Raw genomic sequence first — 21,297 nt, 5'->3', positions numbered from 1 at the left:
AATACTGTGTTTGTGGAACTAATGGTCACTCTTTTAAACCCTTTGTTAAACGCAATCCACTAAATACTCACTTCAAAAACAATATCTTGAAAAAAAATCTTTGGTGCACATTAAATATAGCTGGGCTTCAGACTGCGACCATTTTTTCTGCCTGTGCGACAAAATTTTGTGCGGTCGCACTGGCGCGACCACCGTGTTGGTGAACTCATAAGCACTGCAATTTCTGTTGCATATGAGAAACATCAAACGGCAAACGAAACTGAAAGCATAACGAAACAGCGCTTAGAGAGTATACTCGCCGTGTCAGCACGAGCGCAAAGCTGCGCGCAGCAAAAATGACACGCATATTGAGGAAACGATGGATGGTTTTCAAGCGAAAGTCAAGTAAAAGACTGCTTCTTAAACCAGAGAAGGTGAACATGCTGGTATTTATTCTTGTGGGGGAAAAAATATGCAAGCACCGTCACCGTTAGTTTTACTTTTCTTTTTGTTTTCATTTTTGAAAAACTTTGCTGTTTACCTCACATTACGCCATGGAGGCTCTCTTTTATTTATTTATTTATTTGATTCCTCAGTGTTTGCAAAACGTTCTGTAATTTATTAGTCGGTATATAATACAGCATGTGGTGGAATTCGAAAGTGAAAGCATCCGAAGCCCTTAGCAAAAGAGAAAGAAACTCCCATTCACAAAATTTAAATCAGAAATAATACTACCGATGATAAAGAACAGGTTGAATGTTAACCACTTTCGTTTCCATATAACTATAAACTATGATAAAAGTTCATCAGCATGCATTGAGTAATCCCATGTTGTAGAGCAAAAAAAAAGAAAAGAAAAACATTGCGACCAAATCATGTGCTCGTGCGACCAGCTGAAAAAGTTAGTTGCAAAAGAGCGACCAGTGGGAAGAATGAGTCTGGAGCCCTGTATAGGCTATACAATGCATGAAAAGCAAACTGGTGCGCTTCTGTTTCTTTTGGTGTATGACTCCCCCTTGTCTCGTATAAAAAGCACAATAATCGTAACAGTTAGATCAAATAATCACGATTAGACGGTTATTTAATTATCGCGACAGGCCTATTATTTATTGTAGTTTTTTGTCCTATTGCTTGTAATTCGTTTCTTATCCTTATTTCATCACTGACTGTTTATTTATCTCCAGTGAGCTTGATTTTTATTTTTGTATTATTTTCTTGTATTAGTTTGATATCAACATTGGTGACAAGGATTATGAAAATTCTATGGTATCAAAGATTTTAATATCATAAAAACCTAATTAAAAGAAGAAAAAAAAAAAGAACTATACAGTGATATATATTGTTATCGTGATATAAAATTACTCATATCGTGATAAAAGATCTTGGTCATATCGCCCACCCCTACATCACATGTCTTCTTCAAAGTTTTGGGCTTGGCTCCATTTTTCTTCATTTATCTCTAAACCACATTTGTGGCAAACTATATTACTACATGCTAGAAGAGGGGGGAAATGGATGTGTCAATGCATAGTCAATCTAAAAAAAGGAAAGAAAATTTTGAGTGAAGTGGAAAAAATGGTTTAACTAACCTTAGGCCAGAAAGAGAACAGTGAACGTTCACTGAACATCTGAGAGACTGACGGCTCAACGTCATCAACACTGAAGCAGTCCCTGGTCTCATCGCGGGCCGTGCTCAAGGAGGCGTTACTCTCCTCATCAAAATTCTTCCTCTCAGAGGCTCCTCCAACTGCAAATAAAAATCATCTTTTAATACAAGCTTAACTGCAATAAGATTTCCCAAATCAAAATCCATTACTTTTTGAGCATCCTGACCAGCCAATTAAAAGAAATTAAAATAAAGAAAGAGCTTGTTCTAAAACTGGTTTTGTTTGTTTTTGGATCATACAAAATTTTTTTAGGCATGTTTCTCTGATGCATAGCCTACACCATAAATGTAGTGTCAACAGAAATGAAACCCCAAATGTCTAACATTCACCTTCAGCTTGTGAAGATTTTTCTGATTTGTCGTCCTCATCCATCTTCTCTTCCTCAACTTCTTTGGATGTTTTGTCAGTAGGAAGTTTAGTCTCAGTGGTCAGTGGCTCTTTCTCATCCTCAGCGTTTTTGTCCTCGGGGGTAGTGGGCTCCTGATTCATGGGCTTCTCATCAGTCATACCATCCACAGGACAACCCTGCTCTACCTTGGTCTTAACCTCCATCGTATCATCTTTCTCCTCCACTTCTATCTTTTCCTCTTTAGGCTCGTGCTTCAGACCCAAATCATTTGCTTCCTCTTCTTTTTTAGGAGAGAGGGCTTCAGGTTTTTCTTCTTTGACCTCCTCCATGTCACCATTCTCCACTTTGGGCACCAAGTCATCTCCCTGCTCTTCCTTCACCTCCTCGTCTTTGAGCAGGTTCAGAGGTGTAAGAGGATCAGACATGATGGGCACCTCCGCACCCTTGCCCTGTGTTAACTTCCGATGGGCCTCCAAGAAGCTGAGCTCGGGGTCGTTGAGTATGTGGTAGTCAGTGCGGCTGACACCGTGCTTTGCGGCGCCCCGCAGGAGGTCTCGGTCATGGCGTCCGGGCTCCCACCAGGCTGGGAGGTCAGGGCTTAGTTGGCACAGACTCATCCTCTCATCCAGCTGAGGGTGCGGCAACACCTGTTCCCTGATCCGCCGCAGCAGCTCGATACGAAAGAGTGAGATATATATATATATATATATATATAAAAAAAAAAATGCTAATTACAAATCAATTCAGACTTCACAATATTACAATGTCCAGTATTAAAAAGATATACAAGCTAATATCGATACGGTTCTGATATATCTTGCATGTTTCTTCTGCTAATATTTTTCTTCTAGGGATGAAGACATAACCGACAGGAAACTGGAGCTACTCAAAGGTAGCGGAAGCAGACTAGGTTGTGATCACAATGAAGAAAAAAATATGTTGGGACTAGACAACAAAAACAACAAGCAAGCAGGAATTGACAAGATAAATTCAAATAATTCAAAAAGACAGTAGTTCACCTGTTTCGGATTTGACATGCATCCGACACACCCGCTTGCACATGGCCACAAAAGAGTAGTAATATTTTTCCAGGCTTTCGTCTGTCTTCTTGTCTAGACGAGCAAAAGCACGGAACTGGGACCAGTCAAAGCACTGTCTGTGCACGTCATAAACCACACCGAATGTGGACACCACACGGTAGAAATCGGCCTCTTCACGCCTTGTCCATCTGGAAAACAGATGTTGGTAAATGGAAATGAGGTCATGTGTGACTAAAGGAGAAATACAGATTTTTTTTTTTTTAATGGAAGATCTAGATGTAACTCACCTCTGCCTTCGCTCTTTAAAATAAGCCGCTCCATCAGCCAGCAGGGCGGCGCTATCAGGGATGAAAGGTGATCCCTTGGCCATGAAAGGCCCTCCTTCAGCCATAAAAGCCACCGCTCCATCTGGAGCATAAGCTCCTCCCTCTGTCACCATGGCAAGGATGTCATCACGCGGACGGCCTCGGCGCCGGTCAGGTTTGGTCATGGCTTCCTGCCTTAGTTGCTCACGCTTGTGAGTGCGCTGATAGGCCGTGATGAGGCGGCGCAATCGGGCTGTCAGAGCAGAGGCTGGCGGCCAGTACAGATTGCCCGCTTTCCCATTCTCACCAGGCTTAGGCGCTGAGGGTGGACAAACAGACGGCAACGGTGAGCACAGTGAAGTAAAAATCTGAAGTATGATGGGTAACACCTGTATGCTGGGGAAATAAATACCTTCTCCAGTCTCGCCATCCATCCCATCGTCTTTATCATCCAGGGGAGAGTTTGTAAAATCCTACAAACATGGCAAAGAAAACATTACATAAGCCAATTTATTACCAATACTGATTTTAGATACAGTCAAGACTAATGTATTTCCAAACTCACATCCAGATCGTCTTTAAACTGCATCCGGAGTGGCTTGTACTCTGGGTCCTCATCCTCTCTATTGTGAAAAAGAGAAAAGCTTTTAGTGTGGGAGAGAAAACAAAGAAAAGAACCAAAAGGAAAGCGGGGTGAGCGATAAAGAAAGAGGGAGAGAGCCAAAGAAAGAAAGAGCAGGAGGAGTCCCTCTTGCTGGGGCTGTGATTTTGGGCCAAACTTACCCCTCGACACCATCTGCCATCATGTCCGCTCCCCTCTGCTCGGCAGCGATGGCCTTGGCATCGGGCATGCCCACCCTCTCCAGGAAACACAGGGTGGGGTCAGCACGCATAGAGTTATACTTCTCATAGCCTAGCGGAAGAAAAGAGAGCAGCGGTGAACATAAAATATGCATAATTACAGGCTGGGCTGTGGGCTGGGGAGCTTTTATTTCCCCTGGTGATGTGAAAGCAGAGAAAAGTATTACTGGTGTGTCAAATGCAGTTTAAAATGAAATAGAAAAAATCGAATGTTTAAATAAAATGTTAGTTGCGTGAGGTGCTAAAAACTTTTAATGTACAACAATTAATGTACCAAAAAAAATATATAATAATGGAAGAAAAAATATGCAAAAAAACCCTTAAAAACTAAATCAACCTTATAATACAAAGTGAAATCCTTTCAAAAACTACCAGAAGATTAAATCAAACCAAAAGAAAAAAAATTTAAAGAAACAAAAGGCAGAGCCAAAGGAAAATGCCCGTTGAAACTGTCCAAGCAGAACAGATTTGAGCCTGCGGATCCCTACAGTGCACAACAGGGGAGGCGATTGGCAGGCTGGACCCACTTCAGCTGAGCCGCTGATCAGACGGGGCTCGAGCACCCCCTCCCCCGCCAGAACATCACATTTCAATTAGGATTTATGCGGTGACACATTGTTCCTAACTGCCGCCGCGCCCCGAGCCAAACTGTAATCATGAACTCTTTCCTCTGCAGTCCAGGCCTGCCACCTCTTCTCTCCCGGTTTCCTCCCCAGACCTCCCTACTGAATTGGGATTATGATTAAGAACAGGCTGCCTGTGTTATATACACGCTCCTGTGTGTGTTTGTGTGTGTGCGTGCGCATGTATGGAGGCCAGCTGAGTTAACGAGGTAGCACAGCGCACTGGGGGAGAGCAGAGAGAGCGCTCTCTGTACACACATTCACGAAAAAGACCAATCTGAGCGAAGAATAAAAGCCCCTCGCCAAGATTAATATCAGTGGCGAGAGCAGCGGACATTATTAAATAAAGCTGCTCTTACTATACTTAATACAATTAAAAGTCAGCAACAGAGAAACCCCTCTCCATCTCTTTTTTTTTAATACAGCTTTTGGCCTTGTTTTCCCCGAAAGATAAATTGGGACAGCTGCGCAGATTCACAAAAGAAAACAATCACGTCCCAAACTGGGAATTCAGCAGGTTCTCCCAGAACACTTCTTAACACTGCGGGTCAATGTTAATAAAATGTGCTGAGAGGTGCCTGCTGCCTCTGATGGATTAGATCTCGTCTCTTTCCCCATCCATTTTCCCAGCCAGTCTCCATCGAGTGCAGGATCAGCCGTTTGGAAAATATCACCAATCAATCTCTAGGCAATATTACAATAGGTCAACATTAGCAAAAACTGTCGCCTGTCACCGCAAAAGCACCAATCAGAGAGCGTCAGCTGTGAAGAGGCGGAGCTTACCATGCTTAAAGACGCCGATTAGGAGGGACTTGTCCGCTTCGAGATCCCACCAATCAGTGGGGACGTCAGCGTGAAAGGGTTGTGGGATCCAGATATCCAACTCGCTATAAGCGAAAGACAAACAAACACAGGAAAGGGTGATTAAATCCAGGAGATGGCCACAGCTTCACATAATCTAATGAGAGCGGCATTAATGTCTATCTGCAGACATCTGGTAGGAAACATGAGCATTAGCAAGCCGCATCTCATTTAGGCCCATTTCTCATCTTGTTTATTCAGGGCCAACCTGATTACGGCCAGAGATCTGAGCCACTCGCTTATCTCACCCCATGCACTTGCGTGCACACGCGAGCCCCTCGCAGTCATTAGAACTTCAGTCAAGTCCTTGAGAGCATCAACATGGCGGGCATGTTTGCACATTATAAATGCATGCACATCTGGGTGGGGGTGTTGTCAGAAAGGGGGAGGAGGAGGAGAAGGTGATGGAGGGAGAGGAAAGATAACAGCAGGCAGGATTCGGTAGAAGGGAATGGAGAGAGATGCCAACCTTGAATCGGTTCCCTCCAGGATTCTGTCTGCATGGTCTCCGATGACTTCTTGTCGCAGATAGTAGAGCATGCGGACCCGCAGCAGCACTCTGTCAGAGATAGAAAGAGCAGGAGAGACAAAAAACAAAAACAAAGATGAGTTGGGGTTAATGGAGTGACACACAGAATGAAATGAAGGAAAAAGGCACAAAGGTAAGGGGAGAAGGCAGAAAACAAAAGAGTGAGCAAGTTTGGCCAGCTCCGAGCTGTGCCAGCAGCAGTAGCAGCGGCAGCAGCAGCTCTTTGGCATGTGCCATGGCTCATCCATCATGCTGCCAGGGCTGATTAGCAACGCTGTGCGGCAGCCTCCACGCCTGACAGATGGCTGCACATAATCACCTCTGTGTGTGCCGCCTTTCACCCGCTTCCAACAGGTCTGCCTGGCACCTGGCCTGGCACTGCGCCGCTGTGCTTGGGGAGCCGCCCGTACCCACCCTCGCCCCCCTCCTCCACGCGTATGCACTCCAACACCTTCATCCTCTCGTTTTCATTTCCTTCCTAATGCTGTTAGGGAAGTTAGGGAGGTGCTAACGGGACGCCTCCAAAGTACAGAGGCAGAAGTTTGCAGTGCGGCGAGCAGATGGTTGGCGGTCTAAGCACCTCGAATTTATCGTCTCATAACGTTTCCTCAGCTGTTGCTCTGTTCCCCTTTTCTGGATGCACATCAGAGCCAGCAGTGTAAACAGTGTTTTGCTTTCTCTCTCTCTCTGTCACTGCCTAGCGTAAGGCAGGACACAACAATGCTGGCCTGGCAACAGAAATTATTTATCAAATGAAACCGGAGAGGCCTCGAAAAACAAAAGACGCAAGCCGGCAGCATGCGAAGCATAATGGACGTGTGGGGCGAGAGGCGAAAGCATCATGTGCGGCCTGACGAGCCGAATGATGAATTATTGAGTGATCTTAAAATCTTTAATTTCAGAGATGAAAAAGATTCCTCATGGCCTGTCATTCATTATTTCAGGAACTTGGCAGAAGCCTTTGCCAGAAAGATGGGACTCTTTCTTTTGCCAGATTCTCTACAGTTGGCCATTTTTAACTGTCATTCATTAGTCAAAGCTAAACTACAGAGGAGCCAAGCAACTTAATGAAACATCTGCACCACAAGGTAACAGCGCTAACTCGCTTTTGGACATGTTCAGCTAAACTCGCAAGTTTGCTTCAACTACTTTTTCAACTTGAAAAGCTCTTCACAAGTTTTCAAATGCACCTGCTTCTGAGGATATCAGGCTTTGAAGGCAAAAGGTTACTTTCAAACAAGACGGCAGAAGAACTGAGCTGGCTGTGTGGAATTTTAAATCTGGGCTCTTCACTTTTTGACCAGAGAATTTCCACAAGCTTTCTAATCATTTGATAAGGATTTTTTTTATCATTATACAAAAATTGGCGGAATGATTTCCATTCATATGTCAGGTACAAATCTGAATAGATCTAGATTATACTAATGCACCAATGTCTGATGTGCAACATATTGCTAATGAAATATTCAAAGCAGTGGAAAACAAGGGACAAAAATAAGATGATACATTAACGAATACATAAGTGTCCTTAAGGTGGGAAAGGGCAGTTTGTGAAATGGTACATACTTGTTGCAGTGGTGTTTCAGGTGTCTCTTGTAACTGTCCTCTTGAAGGAGGATGTCAGGATTACAGTCAGCAAGCCAGTCAGCCTGTGGCATGTGAGTTTGAGCAGCCTGCGGCTTCCCCTTCTTCCCTTTACGCCCCCGGGGCACTGGAGCAGACAGTCCTAAAAACCACAGAAATGCCTTTGTTTAGCATGTGAAGAGGCAGATGCTGACAAAGGAAAGAAATTATGCCATTTTCAGATTGGTTCCAGATCAGCATCCTACCAGAGTGGTTGGTCAGTGTGCGGCTCTGGCCATCCTCGGTAGGGGTTATGAGGTCCCAAATGAAGCTCTTGATGTTCTCGTCTCCACGGTAGTGGAGCAGGCAGTAGGCCAGGAGTGCGCGGCAGATGGTCTCTACGTCTCGCTCCCTCAGTGGGCGCTTAAAGCGTCCATGGGACAGGATGTCACCCCAGCGGCCCCAGCTATGCACAACAGAAGACAAGTTAGCCAGAGCAAATATAGCATGTGAAAACTTCAGTTTGTGTCCTTTCAGTTATTTCAAAAATTCTGCAGTTGTTTGGTTTTGTAATGCATGGGGGAAAAAAAGCATGGAAAAAAAAGGTGTCACTGACAAGACTAGTTACAGCTGCAGTCCGCAAGTTTTGCCTCTTTGTCGCCATCTTTGTTTGAAAACCTGCAATTGCAGCTGTTAGCGGAATTATCTTCCTTACGTGGGTTGTGCGCCGGCGCGGCTCCAGTGTGGACGAATCTAATGTTTTGAGGAGTGTGTGGCAGTCATTTACTCTACTTCAATCACAGATTCTAGCCTACGTCTTGGAATATGACCCAAATAAGAATTTTCACCAGATATTGTCATCTGAACAAGTAGCAAGTCTGCCACGTTTGTTCTGACCAACTGAGGTAAAAAGCATTACAATAAATTGCGCTACCAATGGTGATTTAAAGGGGTCTACTCTGTTGCCCTTTCGGGCTTGAACTGATGGTAAAACTAACGACATTATTAACTGATTATTGATATTTACTTTGAAAGCTGAAGCTCGCGATTATAGTAAGGGGCGTTACATTTCCGACGTGTGCTTGTGGTGTTCGGCCAATCAATTAGAGCATACTGCGCTTGTCAAAGAGGGGGCTTTGTTGAAAACGACGCGTTTGAGAGAGGCGGGGCATAGAGGACCTACAATAATGTACAGTATTTGAAAAATAATGTGTTTTTTGAACATTAACGCATGTCAACATTCTGTTACACCAAATACACAAAATAATGATCTTTAAAATAGCATCATATGACCCCTTTAATCCAAATTAGCTCATATCACATCAAACCGTGCAAATTATTATTATTGTTATACTTTATTCTCTAATTGTTAATGTTAACAACATCAGCATTACGTGACTATGTGAATATAGTGTTTATAAGAGAGTACATTTCAATTTCTGAACAGTCTAATCTCTAATTGTCATACCACTTGAATTTCATAAGAAATTATTTTAACCCAAAAAGCAAATTATGCTCCCTTCGAACTGGTTGTCTTTAAAATACAAATCTTGTGTAATCCCAGGCTATCTGTAATCAGAAGCACATAAAATTTGAATATAATTTAATTTCATTCACGTGTTTCATAAACACATAATCCTTCCTGGATTACAATCCGCCATCAAAATTATACATTTAATTATTCCAGCTGCTGTGAGAAAAGGCTATAAACTATCTGCCGCCTGCAGGATCCTCACATGCCGGGACAACTTCTTTATGTTTACAGATGTGACGTAATGACGCAGCAGCATGCTCGAATTTCCCCGTACCACTCAAATTAGAAAACATTATAAAATAACCGTTGTGAAACAGGATAAAGTAAGGGGATAGTTTTGAACACTGGCTGGTTATGCACTTGCTCAAATATTGATTTCGGATCATTTTTAACCAAAAAAAAGTTACGGACTGCAGCTTTAAACTAATTCAAAAAGAGCATTTGTACTAGGGATGTCCAGATCCGATCACGTGATCGGAAATTGGGCCCGATCACGTGGTTTCAGGCTCGATCGGAATCGGACGTTACCTCCCGATCAGGACTCGGATATATATGTATATATATTCTCATTATTTTTTAACACATCTATAGTTATGCGGTGGCACAGAGTTAGACCCTTTTGACTCCACACAGAAACAGCAACGCGTGCGGCATGACATCAGTTTGTTGCAGAGACGCTATTGGTTAAATGCCGGCAAAGTAGAACACGGAAGCAGCTTGAAGCGGAAAGCGCGAGTATGTCTGCGGTCTGGAGGTATTATAAAGTTGATGACAACAACATTGCCATAGCAAACTGTGAAAGTTAGAATCTACTCACCGCAGTGCTGAAATTGCGTGCTCACGAATCCTCTCATTTTAGACACTCTGAAAGATTCATTGTGCATATATTTAGTATATTTAGTGTTATAACAGAGCTTTATGAGATCACGATTAACTGAGATGTCAGCTTTTTGTGATAATAAAGGAAGTGTGCTGCTCGCATTCTGCCATGCCAAACCATGCACGCAGCAGCCCATGCTTGTTTTCCGTAAAAAATAACAGTGGTTGTGAATGTTGATGCTTAGTCTAAATAACAAATATTTTATTGGTAGTAGTTTGTTATGTTTATGCTGGGATGTTGTGGAGCTTAGGAGATGTTACAGAACCATTTCATGTAAATTTCTTCAATGTACTTAAAACAATCTATATAGATTACTTCTATGCGGGCTTTTGCGGGCGGGAGCGGGACAAAACATGAATGTCACGGGCGGGAGCGGGACCAGATAAGATATATTTTTGCGGGAGCGGGCGGGCGCGGTACAGAATCTTGCAGGAGCGGGACTGAAAAATCCGTCCCGCGCAGGTCTCTACTCTACGGTTGTGCCATTTCTCACAAACTGAAGGAGGAGGGGTGGCACCACTGCATTGCTGGCATGGTACATGACCATGAGGAGACCCAATGCCCTTGTTATTTGATGGAGTACTCAAGCGCTCTCTAAGCACAGGCCTAAAGGGCTTTTTGGGAAAAAAAAGGGGTGGGGGGTGTGGGTCTGCTCTGATTTCACAGCCCTACACTGCTTTTCCAAAAAAAAACATCAGAAGAGACAAATCCCTCAGACTTGATGGATCTAATTTGCCGTATAGCCCAGGGGTCTAGACACGTCTGACTGAAAAAAAAAATTAAAAATACTGGTCAGACATGGTGCGTGCACCCAGCCATTATTAGTGACGAGTGCACTGAGGCCTGGCGCTTAATTAATTCTGTGCATTATATAGCGCCATGTCTGCCACTGCCCCGAGACAAGGAAGCGTGACAAACTCGGCCACTGCACTGGTGGGCTGTGAGCTACCAGATATTCTCATTCCAAATGGAAAACAAGACGAGACAAGGGGAATTTGGATGGCGATAAAACAAAGCAGGAAGCTGAATATCCTGTCTCATGGCACTGGGATGGACTTCCTGCTAAAGCTGGTTTCCATTGTGAGCTATGATTGAGGGAAATAGAGATCTATTGATGTTTTCAACAAATATGGACTGAAAAGGTCTGATGCATAGAATTAGTTGGCAGCAATAATTGTAACTTGTATGTTTCTATGTGGGAAATGTGTGGGGATTCCCCCCCCCCCAATGGGGGCGCATTGTTGCCCTGTAGGGTAATGTATAGTTGGTGCACTCAAAGCAGCTTTTGAGGGGAAAAAAAAGCATCTGCTAAATGGCAACTAATTATAGGGATAGGCCCCAGGAACTGCTCAAGTGCAAGATGGTGATTTAGCACAATCTTCAATTTTCAGGCTAGAGCAGCCCACTAAAAAGGGAGTACAAAGCTGTTAAAACCAACAACAATAACACTTTAATATGAACATTTCCAGACTGCACTCACCCATACACCAGCAGGTTCTTCTCCACTCTGAAGCACTCACTGCGGGGGTACCCCTGGGTTCGGTCCTGGGGCCTCCGCGGTTTCTGAATGGGCTTGTCCTCTGAGTCACTCTCAAGCTCTGAGTACTCCATCAATTCATCCTCCTTCATAGAACTGTAGTGCCGAGTCTGCTTCCGGACCCGAGGAGTGTCAATCACCAGAGTATTCTGACAAGAGATACAATCTGGGGTTAGAATGCTCTCTCAAGGGTTTAAGACGGCAGAAAAGGTTTGTGCATGTTTAGCACTTTTAGTACTATACCATGGTAGCACCATGACATAGGTGGCTGCTAGACAGCAAGATGGAAGACCTCTGCTCAAGGACACATGCAGAAAATACTGTGATAGAGCATTTTTATTTAGACATAACATGGCGTTTCCCTTCAAGCGGATATAAGCTGCTTAGTGCTTCCAATTCTCCTGAGTGCAAAGAACAGTGGTAATTACAGAAAATGCTTCCCATGGCCAAGTTTAAACAATTTTGCCTTTGCTCAATTACGGCTACATTCCACGCACTGTTAGGCTGGGGAAATCAGCCTCATTAATTATGCCCAGATAGCATATTTATGAGGAGTGACACCACAGAGTGTGGTGGAAACCATCCAGATTTAGATTCACACTATCTTCAGTTATCAATTGTCAGACAGAATTATGAATATGACACCTGTCAAAAGCTGCTAATGCATGACCCCGACATTAATGAAACAATGAATAATAGTCAGCTGTAAGTGCTCCACACGATTACACAAGAGAGAGGTGCTACAGATTAGTGCCTCACTTCATGCAACATCTCCTGTGAAGCATTTCACAGCACAAGAGAGCTCCTTTTCACCATTAAGTTGCAGCTTACCCTGCCATGGATCACATCCAGGTCCAGCTCTGCTTTCTTTGCCCATTTCTGCCAGAAATCTGGGTCCTCCAGAGAAATGTCGCTTCTGTTCCCAGAGGCCACAAAACTTGCCTGGTAGGGAAAAAATTTATATAAATAGTGAGATCAGAGACACTTACCCTTTAGGTTGCACTATTTTAAGAGCAAGATGAAATGGGTAGTATGCTTATATAAAGGTAATTACATTGATAGGAAGGTCAATTTGTTTTGTTAATATCATCAATACTAAATACAAAGATTTTAAATGTCATCACCTTAGCAAATGTTGAGCCTTTGCCTTCTGATTCAATTGTAATGGTCTGTGTACGTCTCTGCAAAATCTGATCGATGTCTTCTTCACAGAACTTAGATCCCTCATCCTCCTCATCCATTAGAGCACCATACGCTCCTTTCCTTAGAAGGTCCTCAATCTCCTTTTTAGAGAGCTGCTGAACCTAAAAAAAGGGGGAGAATGAATGAACATAATACAGATCTCAATAAATTTACTGTTTTCAACTTGGACCGTTTATGGAGCGGACAAATTTAGGCAGACGGTAAAAAGGCAAATAAGGCAGAGTGCACTGGAATTAGAGGTCTTTCCACTGACTGCCAACATGTGCAAAGTATATTTGATTAATGAACCATCTGGAACACTGTTCGAGTGAAACACCACAAAATGGTGGTGCTGTCTGCAGTTCATACCCCATTGGCAGCATTTTCCCTCCCGCTCATGGACTGAAGCACAGCCTTGTCCAATCCTAACTTCAGACTGGCCTTGTCAAACATCTCTCTTTCGTAGGAGTTCCTGGTGATCAGGCGGTAAATCTTCACAGCCTTGCTCTGTCCTATCCTGTGGCAACGAGCTTGTGCCTGAAGGCAACAGCACAAAACGGTCACACACACACACAGTGCCTCTGAGGACTCACACATATACACACACTCATCCTAGAAAACTGTTAAGGTTGCAGCAGAGTACTTCCAGCTGAGTTACTAGTTGGAATGCAGCTAAAAGATGCTTTGTGAAATAAAATAGCTTCTAATGAAGATCCAGCAGTTTCCCCACACACAGGGACCATATATGGTAAGAAACATCCATGATTACCTGCAAGTCATTCTGAGGGTTCCAGTCAGAGTCAAATATAATGCAAGTATCAGCTGCAGTTAAGTTAATACCCAGGCCTCCAGCCCTGGTGCACAGCAGAAACACAAAACGGTCAGAGTCTGGTCGTGAAAAGCGGTCAATAGCTGCCTGGCGGAGATTTCCTCGAACTCTGCCATCTATACGCTCATATGGATACCTTGAGAACAGGAAAAGGAGTATTAACTAAACCTAATAGGTAATGCCATTTTATTAAGCATTTTCTGTTAACCCAATATTGTTAATGTTTTCATTTTCTACCCAACATATGAGATTGCACATTAAAACACATTATAAGGTTTCTCTCTCAATTTGTTGGCAGTGCTATGGGCTCAGGCATCCTACCGTCTCTGGATGAGGTAGTCCTCCAGGATGTCCAGACAGCGCACCATCTGGGAAAAGACGAGCACACGGTGACCCCCAGCCTTCAGTTTGGGGAGCAGCTTGTCTATCAGCACCAGTTTTCCTGCAGCCTGGATCATGGCCTGGAGGTGGAACTCTGGGTGGTCTAAGGGGTGACTCTCCCTGAACTCCTCCATTATCTTCTCCTCGGCTCCTACAGATAGAGAAAAGAGTGAAATTTCAGTCTGGCTGACTGGAAAAAAAAAAAAAGTAATAACCTCTGAGCATACACTTAACATATAAAACAAGTTTTCTGTTCACACAGTTTTACATCAGAGTCTACTGCTCACCATTGATGAGGTAGGGGTGATTACAGCACTTTCTCAGCTCCATCATGGTGTTCAGCAGGTTGGGACCATTGGATCCTCCTCCACCTCCACCTCCACCTCCACCACTTTTGGACAGGAAGGCAAAGTTCTTCTCCAAGATGGCACGGTAGTATTTCTTCTGCACATTGGTCAGCTCTACTTCAATGATGGTCTCCTCTTTCGGTGCAAGATTTTTCTCCACATCCTCCTTTAGTCGGCGCAGCATCATAGGCTTCAGAATGCCCTGCAGTTTTTGCACCTGAAACCAGAAAGTGACATTAGATAACATCCAGCCATCTCTGAAAATGCATCTCATAATGATTGCGATGATTTAACAATGCTGATATTCCATACTTGTTCTTCTGTTTTAAGATCTCCAAACTCCTGCATGAAGGTCAACTCAGAGGGAAACCTGTCAGGCTCCAGGAAATTAAGGAGACTGAAGAGCTCCTCCACTGTGTTTTGCAGTGGGGTTCCAGTCAGCAGGACTTTGTGTTCCTATAGAAAGTTAGAGTCTCATTAACCTCTTAACTGTCACCCGTCCCCTCTGTGGGACGCCTAAGTTTACTTCACTATATTACAATTAAATCCTAATCTAATCATGAAAAACTATATATCGTTGGAAAGGTCTAAGACTCCTAAATAGATATTTTATCAATGTTTTTTGTTAAAAATTATGTAGGAAAAGTAATAGATTAATTTATGACAAATTTATGGGTAATAGATTAATTTATGACAAGAGTGCACCTCAAAAATCTACATCATAACAGGAGTTCTGACCTGTCAAAAAAAGTCTTCTTCGTTGCCTTTTTCCTCTATCACACTTTAGAAATCACCAGAAATTATATATCAATTGAAAACTTAAAATCTCTAAATTCATCCTTTGAAACCCACTTTAAAATCAGACATTGCATTACCATGAAAATGGTACATCAATATCATGTTACAAAATTTTTTCGTTCATTAATTGTAAAAATTTTAGTTTGGATCGTGCCCTTTCACGTCTATGTTCAAAAATGTGAGTGACAGTTAAGTGACTGTTCTTTTCTTTAACAAAAACAAATCTAATAAAAATTGTTTCCACCATTTTTACAAGGAATTTCAATTACTTATCCAATCATTAGTGATCACTGGATAAGGATTTTAAAAAATCCATATTTGACTCATTAAGGCAATGAGACCAATTTGAGTTGACAATTTATTTTCTAAAAACCTAAAAAAAAAAAAAAACACCTTAATTTGAAATGTACGTTATTGCCCAAGCTTGAAAATAATACAATTCCCTGATAATTCCAGATTTTCCAGCACCATGGGAACCCCGCATCCTGTATCTAGTAAAGGTTAAAGCTAGAGCGACATTTATAGCAGGCTATTTTCAGCAACATCATGTTTCTTAGATGGAAGGGGAAGCACTAACCATGTCCATCATCTTTAGGCCCTCAAGCAGCTTGCAATTCCTGTTCTTGAGCCTATGAGCCTCATCAATGATCACACAGCGCCACGGCACACTCCGAAGCTCGGGGCAGTCCGTCAGGATCATCTCAAACGTGGTGATTATTGCATGGAATTTGTAGGATCCCTTTATTACACGACCCTGAATGAAGACAGCTTTTGGTTACGATGAAGGGCCCTTGAGAACACAACCCTATGTATAGAGTCATGTATAACCTTATGTTTGTCCTGCAGATAACTTGTGAAACATAAGCATTTTTTAACTTTGGAGTTATTGGAGCCAATCACATGACAAAAGTAGCATTACGTACCGGTGTGTCTCTGTAGTACATCTCGTAAGCCTGAATAGTCTTTCGGCTGGCCTGGCTACCGTGATAGACAACTACGTTTAGCTCAGTCCATGTCCTGAACTCCCTCTCCCAGTTGGGAATGGTGGAAAGAGGTGCAATCACCAGGAAAGGGCCGTGGATTCCCTTCAGGTATATCTCATGGAGGAATGTGATGGACTGAATTGTTTTGCCAAGGCCCATTTCATCGGCTAAAATGCAGTTTCGTCTGAGAACAGAAACAAAAAGTGCAATTGCACCCGTAAGAATATGAATTTTCATACAGAGGCTGCAATTCATGACATCCTTGCATTTAAATGGTATCAAAAATGCACTTCAGTCCGTGTATGAGTGAGCAGTGCAGCTGGACGGCTGGGTAATTGCATACATACGTGTTGTACCAGTTGAAGAGCAGCCAGTTGACTCCCTCCAGCTGGTATTCCCTGAGCGCATTGCCGTTTTTATATTCTCTGGAACTCTCGGATTTCTGCCAGTCGCTGGCGGGAGGTCGCTCCTGTTTCAAATAAAACAATTCCCGTTAGTGGTTTCCGTGCAACCGCAAGAACGAGGCCCTCTCCCCTCACTTGCTCAGCACTTCAAAGTGAAAAAGAGAGGGCTAGAGAAGTGCCAGCTCTTACCACGCGCTTCGGCTCCTGCTCACGCTCCATCACTCTCTCGAACTCCTCAATCTTCCCTTGGTCGATGTCAGCTTTTAACTCCCACGTGCTGTCCTCATAGGGCAAGGAGCACCACTTCACCAGGTACAGCGTTACAGGCTGCAGGAACACACGTCAAAACAATGTTATCCAAAAGAGGGTTCTAACATTCTTCTAAAATTTCTGGGGGCGGTCTGACTGACATCTTCACAGCTGCAAAATATCTACTAAGAGCTTTAATCAAAGGTAACCCATGTTGTTTTGAGAGACAGATGCTGAGAACGATTGAAGTGGATGGATGAGAGAGAGAAGTCATACCTCTCCATTTTCATCGGTGCTTTTAGACACATCCAGAACCCTGTCCACCTCCACATAATCTGGGTTGAATGGCTCATCATCCATCTGTCAATAAGATTGTGATTGATTGGTTAGATGGAGCATTGCAGAATGGTGGCTTCATTGCTGCTTGAGCCCCAACTACTACGAGTCTCTACATGAGAATCTACTAGGTAGAATATTTTCAGATCTTTCTGATGTGGGTGGCATAAATCTCTCTGGGAAAACCCCACTGGGTTTTGACTGAAAAGCTCTTTCGAATATAGTGTGGAGTTGCAAACCAGAAATGAAAGTCTTGACACACATTTCAACGCAACAGCTTGAATTACTTTAACTTGTGAACTGAACCAGGCAGCATGTGCCGAGAGATTGCATACAACAGAGATAAGAGCCTGAAGTGAGTCATTTTATTGCCTTAGCATGGATGATATTGTTCAAAAATCCACCATACCAGCACAACACACTTGAGCATATACATACTGCCACCATTATCAGTGAGGGCCATAAAATGAGAGGGGGGAAAACGGAACGGGGAAAAAAGGACAAAATGGTGGATCACAAGGAAAATGGAGGGCTGATGCTAACCTCAGTTAGGAAGTTACTGAGGGCCTGCTTAGCCTTAAACCTCTTGACCTTCTGCTGGATTCTCTTATCCTTCTCCAGCTCTTCGATGTCTGCCCAGCGACAGTGCAGGTAAGAGCTGTAAAAAACAAACAATAAAAAGTTATTTCCCGGATGACCTCAGCAAAACTATAGTCCAGAAATTAGCATGTCAGATAAACAAGACTGAGGATGTTTGTGTGGGAGCACAATAAGGAATCTTGTTCTTAATTAACAGGTGTATTTAGAGGCCATGATTCATCTGCATAGTTTTATGCACTGAGAAAGTCTGATGGTGTCCATGTAGTAGCTTGTTTGCACTACTTAATGCAAAAAATTCCATTAAATGTTTAACTCTTTAAATCTGATAATTCTACAGTTTTCTTCATTATATAAATAAGTGACACTAGATGGAAGGCATGCTATAACAGATACTCACAAGCCTTTGAATTTTACATAAAACTCCTCAACTTCAACCTCTTCACCAGACGCCAACTGTAAAATAAAGAGCAGGAACATTATTTGGTGATCAAAAAGTGTGTTTGTAACATGTTTGGAGCTGTCAAATCACTAGTGTGCATAACTTTCATCCATCACAAGTGTAACCCACTTCCTGTGACAAACAACACTGCTTTTTGGCATTGCTCTCAACTGTAATGCCCCAGGACAAACAGACACTGGGAGTGGATAAAAACTAAAAAATATATATATAAAATAAAAGCAATCCTCCCTCCTCCTCCTATTCTCTTTCTCCAGCTAGTAGTACGCTGTGTGGCTGAGTCATGAATCACTTCAGCTCCTCTACCACACACAGACCCATTCACAGGGAGCTGACCTGGGGCCTGGCTTCCTGCCAAAACCACAGCGCTACGGCAGACGCCAAACCTACCATTTCCTCGGGCGGGAGCCCATTTGCAGCTGCGCTACTAAGAGCCACGCACGGCTTATTATTTTTGGCCAGGCTTTGTTTTGTGGTGCTGTTTCAAAGGAGTAACGTTGCACACTGCCACTGCCTGCGTCTAAGGGCCTGAGATTAATCACGCTGAGAGACAGTTTATTCTTACATGGCTTCATCTCAAGACCTTGCACCGGCTTTGCTCTGAACCGGCCATGGCCTTCACTCGATTAATACTACTGCTGTCGGGCCGAAGACAATATCAGCCCGGGGTCTGGGGCAGGATTTGAGACAGCTGTTAGGTGTAATCTGCCCTGATCCAGTAGACAGCAGCGGCTAAAGCTCATGTGAGAGGCTTTCGATGGCTCAGCTCACCTCTTTCTTTCCCATACGCATCCCCATGATCTTCTCCACCACAGGGCCCTCCGCATCCAGCAGCTCCTACGGCACACGTAGGAATGAAGGACACTGAGTCAGTGTGAGAACATCCATCATGCATAACAAACAGCAGGTTACATCAGTAGTTTTCTAACTCTGTGGGGATTGTTAATCAGCCATCAGCATAAACAAACTTAACACACACACACACAACACATCCAAATGTTCAAGATAATGACCTGCTGCTCAGATGTGGTTGAAGGAGACTTTGGTCCAGGAGAATCCTCTCCATCGTCGTCATCAGAAATTCTAAACTCCAGGTCCTCAGTGTAGCGTTTCCTCTTCACCTGCCGACTAGATCGCCTCTTCTGCAGTCAACATACACACACAAAACGTTACACAATGGCCAAAAAAAAAAAAAAAAAAAGAATATAAAAGAAAAACGTATACTAGGGCTGGGCAATATGGCAAAAAAATTAAATCTCGATTTTTTTCAGAATGTTTGACTGATTCGATATTTACGATTTTTAACTAGAACGTTTGGTAAAATTTCTATTCAAAATCGTGATTCCTCGATTTCTAAAAAATAAAATCGTGGCAAAACATTAAATTCAAATTCATAGATAAAATCGGAAAAAATCGCCCAACCCTAACGTATACAAATAACTGGTTGTAACATTTTTGGTACGAGTACAAATCAAATCACATCTCATTTGCCATCACTTGTATTGATGAGATGATAAAGATGACATTTTTTCAGTATTATCTTGTCAATCTTTAGGTATTGGTTTTAACCACTGAAAAAACCATATTAGTCGACCACCAGAAAAGTTCTTTGAACAATAACTTTATTAGATAAATGCCAAGTAAAAACTTCAGCAACGCTTACCTGAACACCATCATCTTCCTCTTCCTCCGGTGAATGTGTTATAATTTATATGAATGCATAATGCCGAGTTCACACTGCACGATTTTAGCCCGATTTTTCACTCGCCGACAGGTTTTGCGAAATCTCCTGTTAGCTTTAACAGTTCGCTTAAAAAGTCAACAGAACAATTAAATGCTTTAATAAAAGTTCTGCAATCAAACGATATGCCATAAAACATGTATAATTGTACAAGAATTGTCTTTTGAGTCTCATGAACTGTCATTTTAGGTGTATAATAACACACCACAGGACACTGTTGTTGCAATAGCTACGTTTCCATCCACCTATTTTTATGCACATTTTGGATTATCGCATAAAAAAACGCTGGATGGAAATGCCAAGATGTGCATAGAGTAGGATAAACTTTTTATCCGATAAGAAAAAAAGCACAAACTACGATAGAAACACATCTACCGAATAAATTCCACCATGCGCATTGAAAAAGTCATGTTAGTTTGCGCTATGAGACACCTGTTCCTCTGGCTGGACGCCACTGGCTAAAGCCATCTGCTTGCCTCAGTCAGAGTCTCTCTCTCCAACACTCCTCAAGCACCTGCAGCCGCACCGCTCTGTGGCTTTGGGTTTCATACTGTCACTGCTCAGCAAACACAGCCAGAAATAAGGAGAAAAAAAAAGAAGGCACGTACAAAAGGAAGAAAGAAAAAAATGGATAGGAGGGGAAAAAAAAAAGCCACGAGGGCAGGAAGAACACTCAGTTTAGGGGGAGGGATGACAGGCTTCCTTTCGATGGCTGACCTTTATAAATCATAAAAGGCAGAGCTGCTATAGGATGCAGGACACGCTGAAGATACACAGGCCAGCAGGGTGGGCCGAGGCGCGTGTAGACTTTGAGAGGAACGGGCAGAGAGAGAGGGGCTAATTGGCAGTAGTAGGGGGAGGACGCAGGGCCCGCTGCAGGTTTGTATGAGCCACACCGCTCCAGTGCTGACACTCAGGAGGAGGAGAGAGGGCCAGGGGGTTAATGGGACACCTGCCGTCGCCAGTGAGATGACTCATCTTCAGCTGGACCCCCCCATGGTGGTGCTCTCAGAGCAAGGTCACCCGTGCTGTGGAGCCATTCAATTACTCGACATCACTGAGAAGGCAGGTTTATTACATAAACTGCAACCACGCATAGACAAACATGTTCTGTGACAAACACAACGCGTTTCATTGTTCTTGCACAAAAACAAAGCAACATACAGTGCAAATCAAAAGTTTGGGATGTTAAGGATTAATTTTTTTTAAAGAAGTTTCTTATGCTCATCAAGGCTGCATTTATTTGATCAAAAAACAGAAAA

General features: G+C 43.1%; 1 protein-coding gene across 1 annotated transcript in view; it reads right to left on the bottom strand.

Annotated features, from left to right (window-relative positions):
• The window catches only part of chd7 (chromodomain helicase DNA binding protein 7), a 52,250-nt gene that overhangs the window by 6,542 nt on the left and 24,411 nt on the right, over positions 1-21,297 (bottom strand). Inside the window, exons 4-32 of the mRNA XM_016486210.1 lie at positions 19,958-19,990; positions 19,308-19,436; positions 19,066-19,131; positions 18,235-18,290; positions 17,781-17,895; positions 17,178-17,261; positions 16,842-16,979; positions 16,596-16,717; positions 16,189-16,432; positions 15,843-16,019; positions 14,780-14,923; positions 14,408-14,684; positions 14,061-14,271; positions 13,680-13,875; positions 13,280-13,447; positions 12,853-13,032; positions 12,560-12,670; positions 11,672-11,877; positions 8,044-8,243; positions 7,781-7,940; positions 6,155-6,244; positions 5,608-5,711; positions 4,124-4,253; positions 3,906-3,963; positions 3,753-3,813; positions 3,323-3,659; positions 3,015-3,223; positions 1,976-2,722; positions 1,569-1,726 (exon numbers count right to left, since the gene is read on the bottom strand). Of these exons, the coding sequence (XP_016341696.1) occupies positions 1,569-1,726; positions 1,976-2,722; positions 3,015-3,223; positions 3,323-3,659; positions 3,753-3,813; positions 3,906-3,963; positions 4,124-4,253; positions 5,608-5,711; positions 6,155-6,244; positions 7,781-7,940; positions 8,044-8,243; positions 11,672-11,877; positions 12,560-12,670; positions 12,853-13,032; positions 13,280-13,447; positions 13,680-13,875; positions 14,061-14,271; positions 14,408-14,684; positions 14,780-14,923; positions 15,843-16,019; positions 16,189-16,432; positions 16,596-16,717; positions 16,842-16,979; positions 17,178-17,261; positions 17,781-17,895; positions 18,235-18,290; positions 19,066-19,131; positions 19,308-19,436; positions 19,958-19,990 (4,911 nt within the window). The remainder of the gene's footprint in view (positions 1-1,568; positions 1,727-1,975; positions 2,723-3,014; positions 3,224-3,322; positions 3,660-3,752; positions 3,814-3,905; positions 3,964-4,123; positions 4,254-5,607; positions 5,712-6,154; positions 6,245-7,780; positions 7,941-8,043; positions 8,244-11,671; positions 11,878-12,559; positions 12,671-12,852; positions 13,033-13,279; positions 13,448-13,679; positions 13,876-14,060; positions 14,272-14,407; positions 14,685-14,779; positions 14,924-15,842; positions 16,020-16,188; positions 16,433-16,595; positions 16,718-16,841; positions 16,980-17,177; positions 17,262-17,780; positions 17,896-18,234; positions 18,291-19,065; positions 19,132-19,307; positions 19,437-19,957; positions 19,991-21,297) is intronic.

The sequence above is a fragment of the Sinocyclocheilus anshuiensis genome, unplaced genomic scaffold (assembly GCF_001515605.1).
Source record: "Sinocyclocheilus anshuiensis isolate Anshui unplaced genomic scaffold, SAMN03320099.WGS_v1.1 scaffold329, whole genome shotgun sequence".
NCBI classification, from domain to species: Eukaryota; Metazoa; Chordata; class Actinopteri; order Cypriniformes; family Cyprinidae; genus Sinocyclocheilus; species Sinocyclocheilus anshuiensis.
The sequence above is the reverse complement of the archived record's forward strand: the minus strand, read 5'-3'. Positions and strand labels throughout refer to the sequence as shown.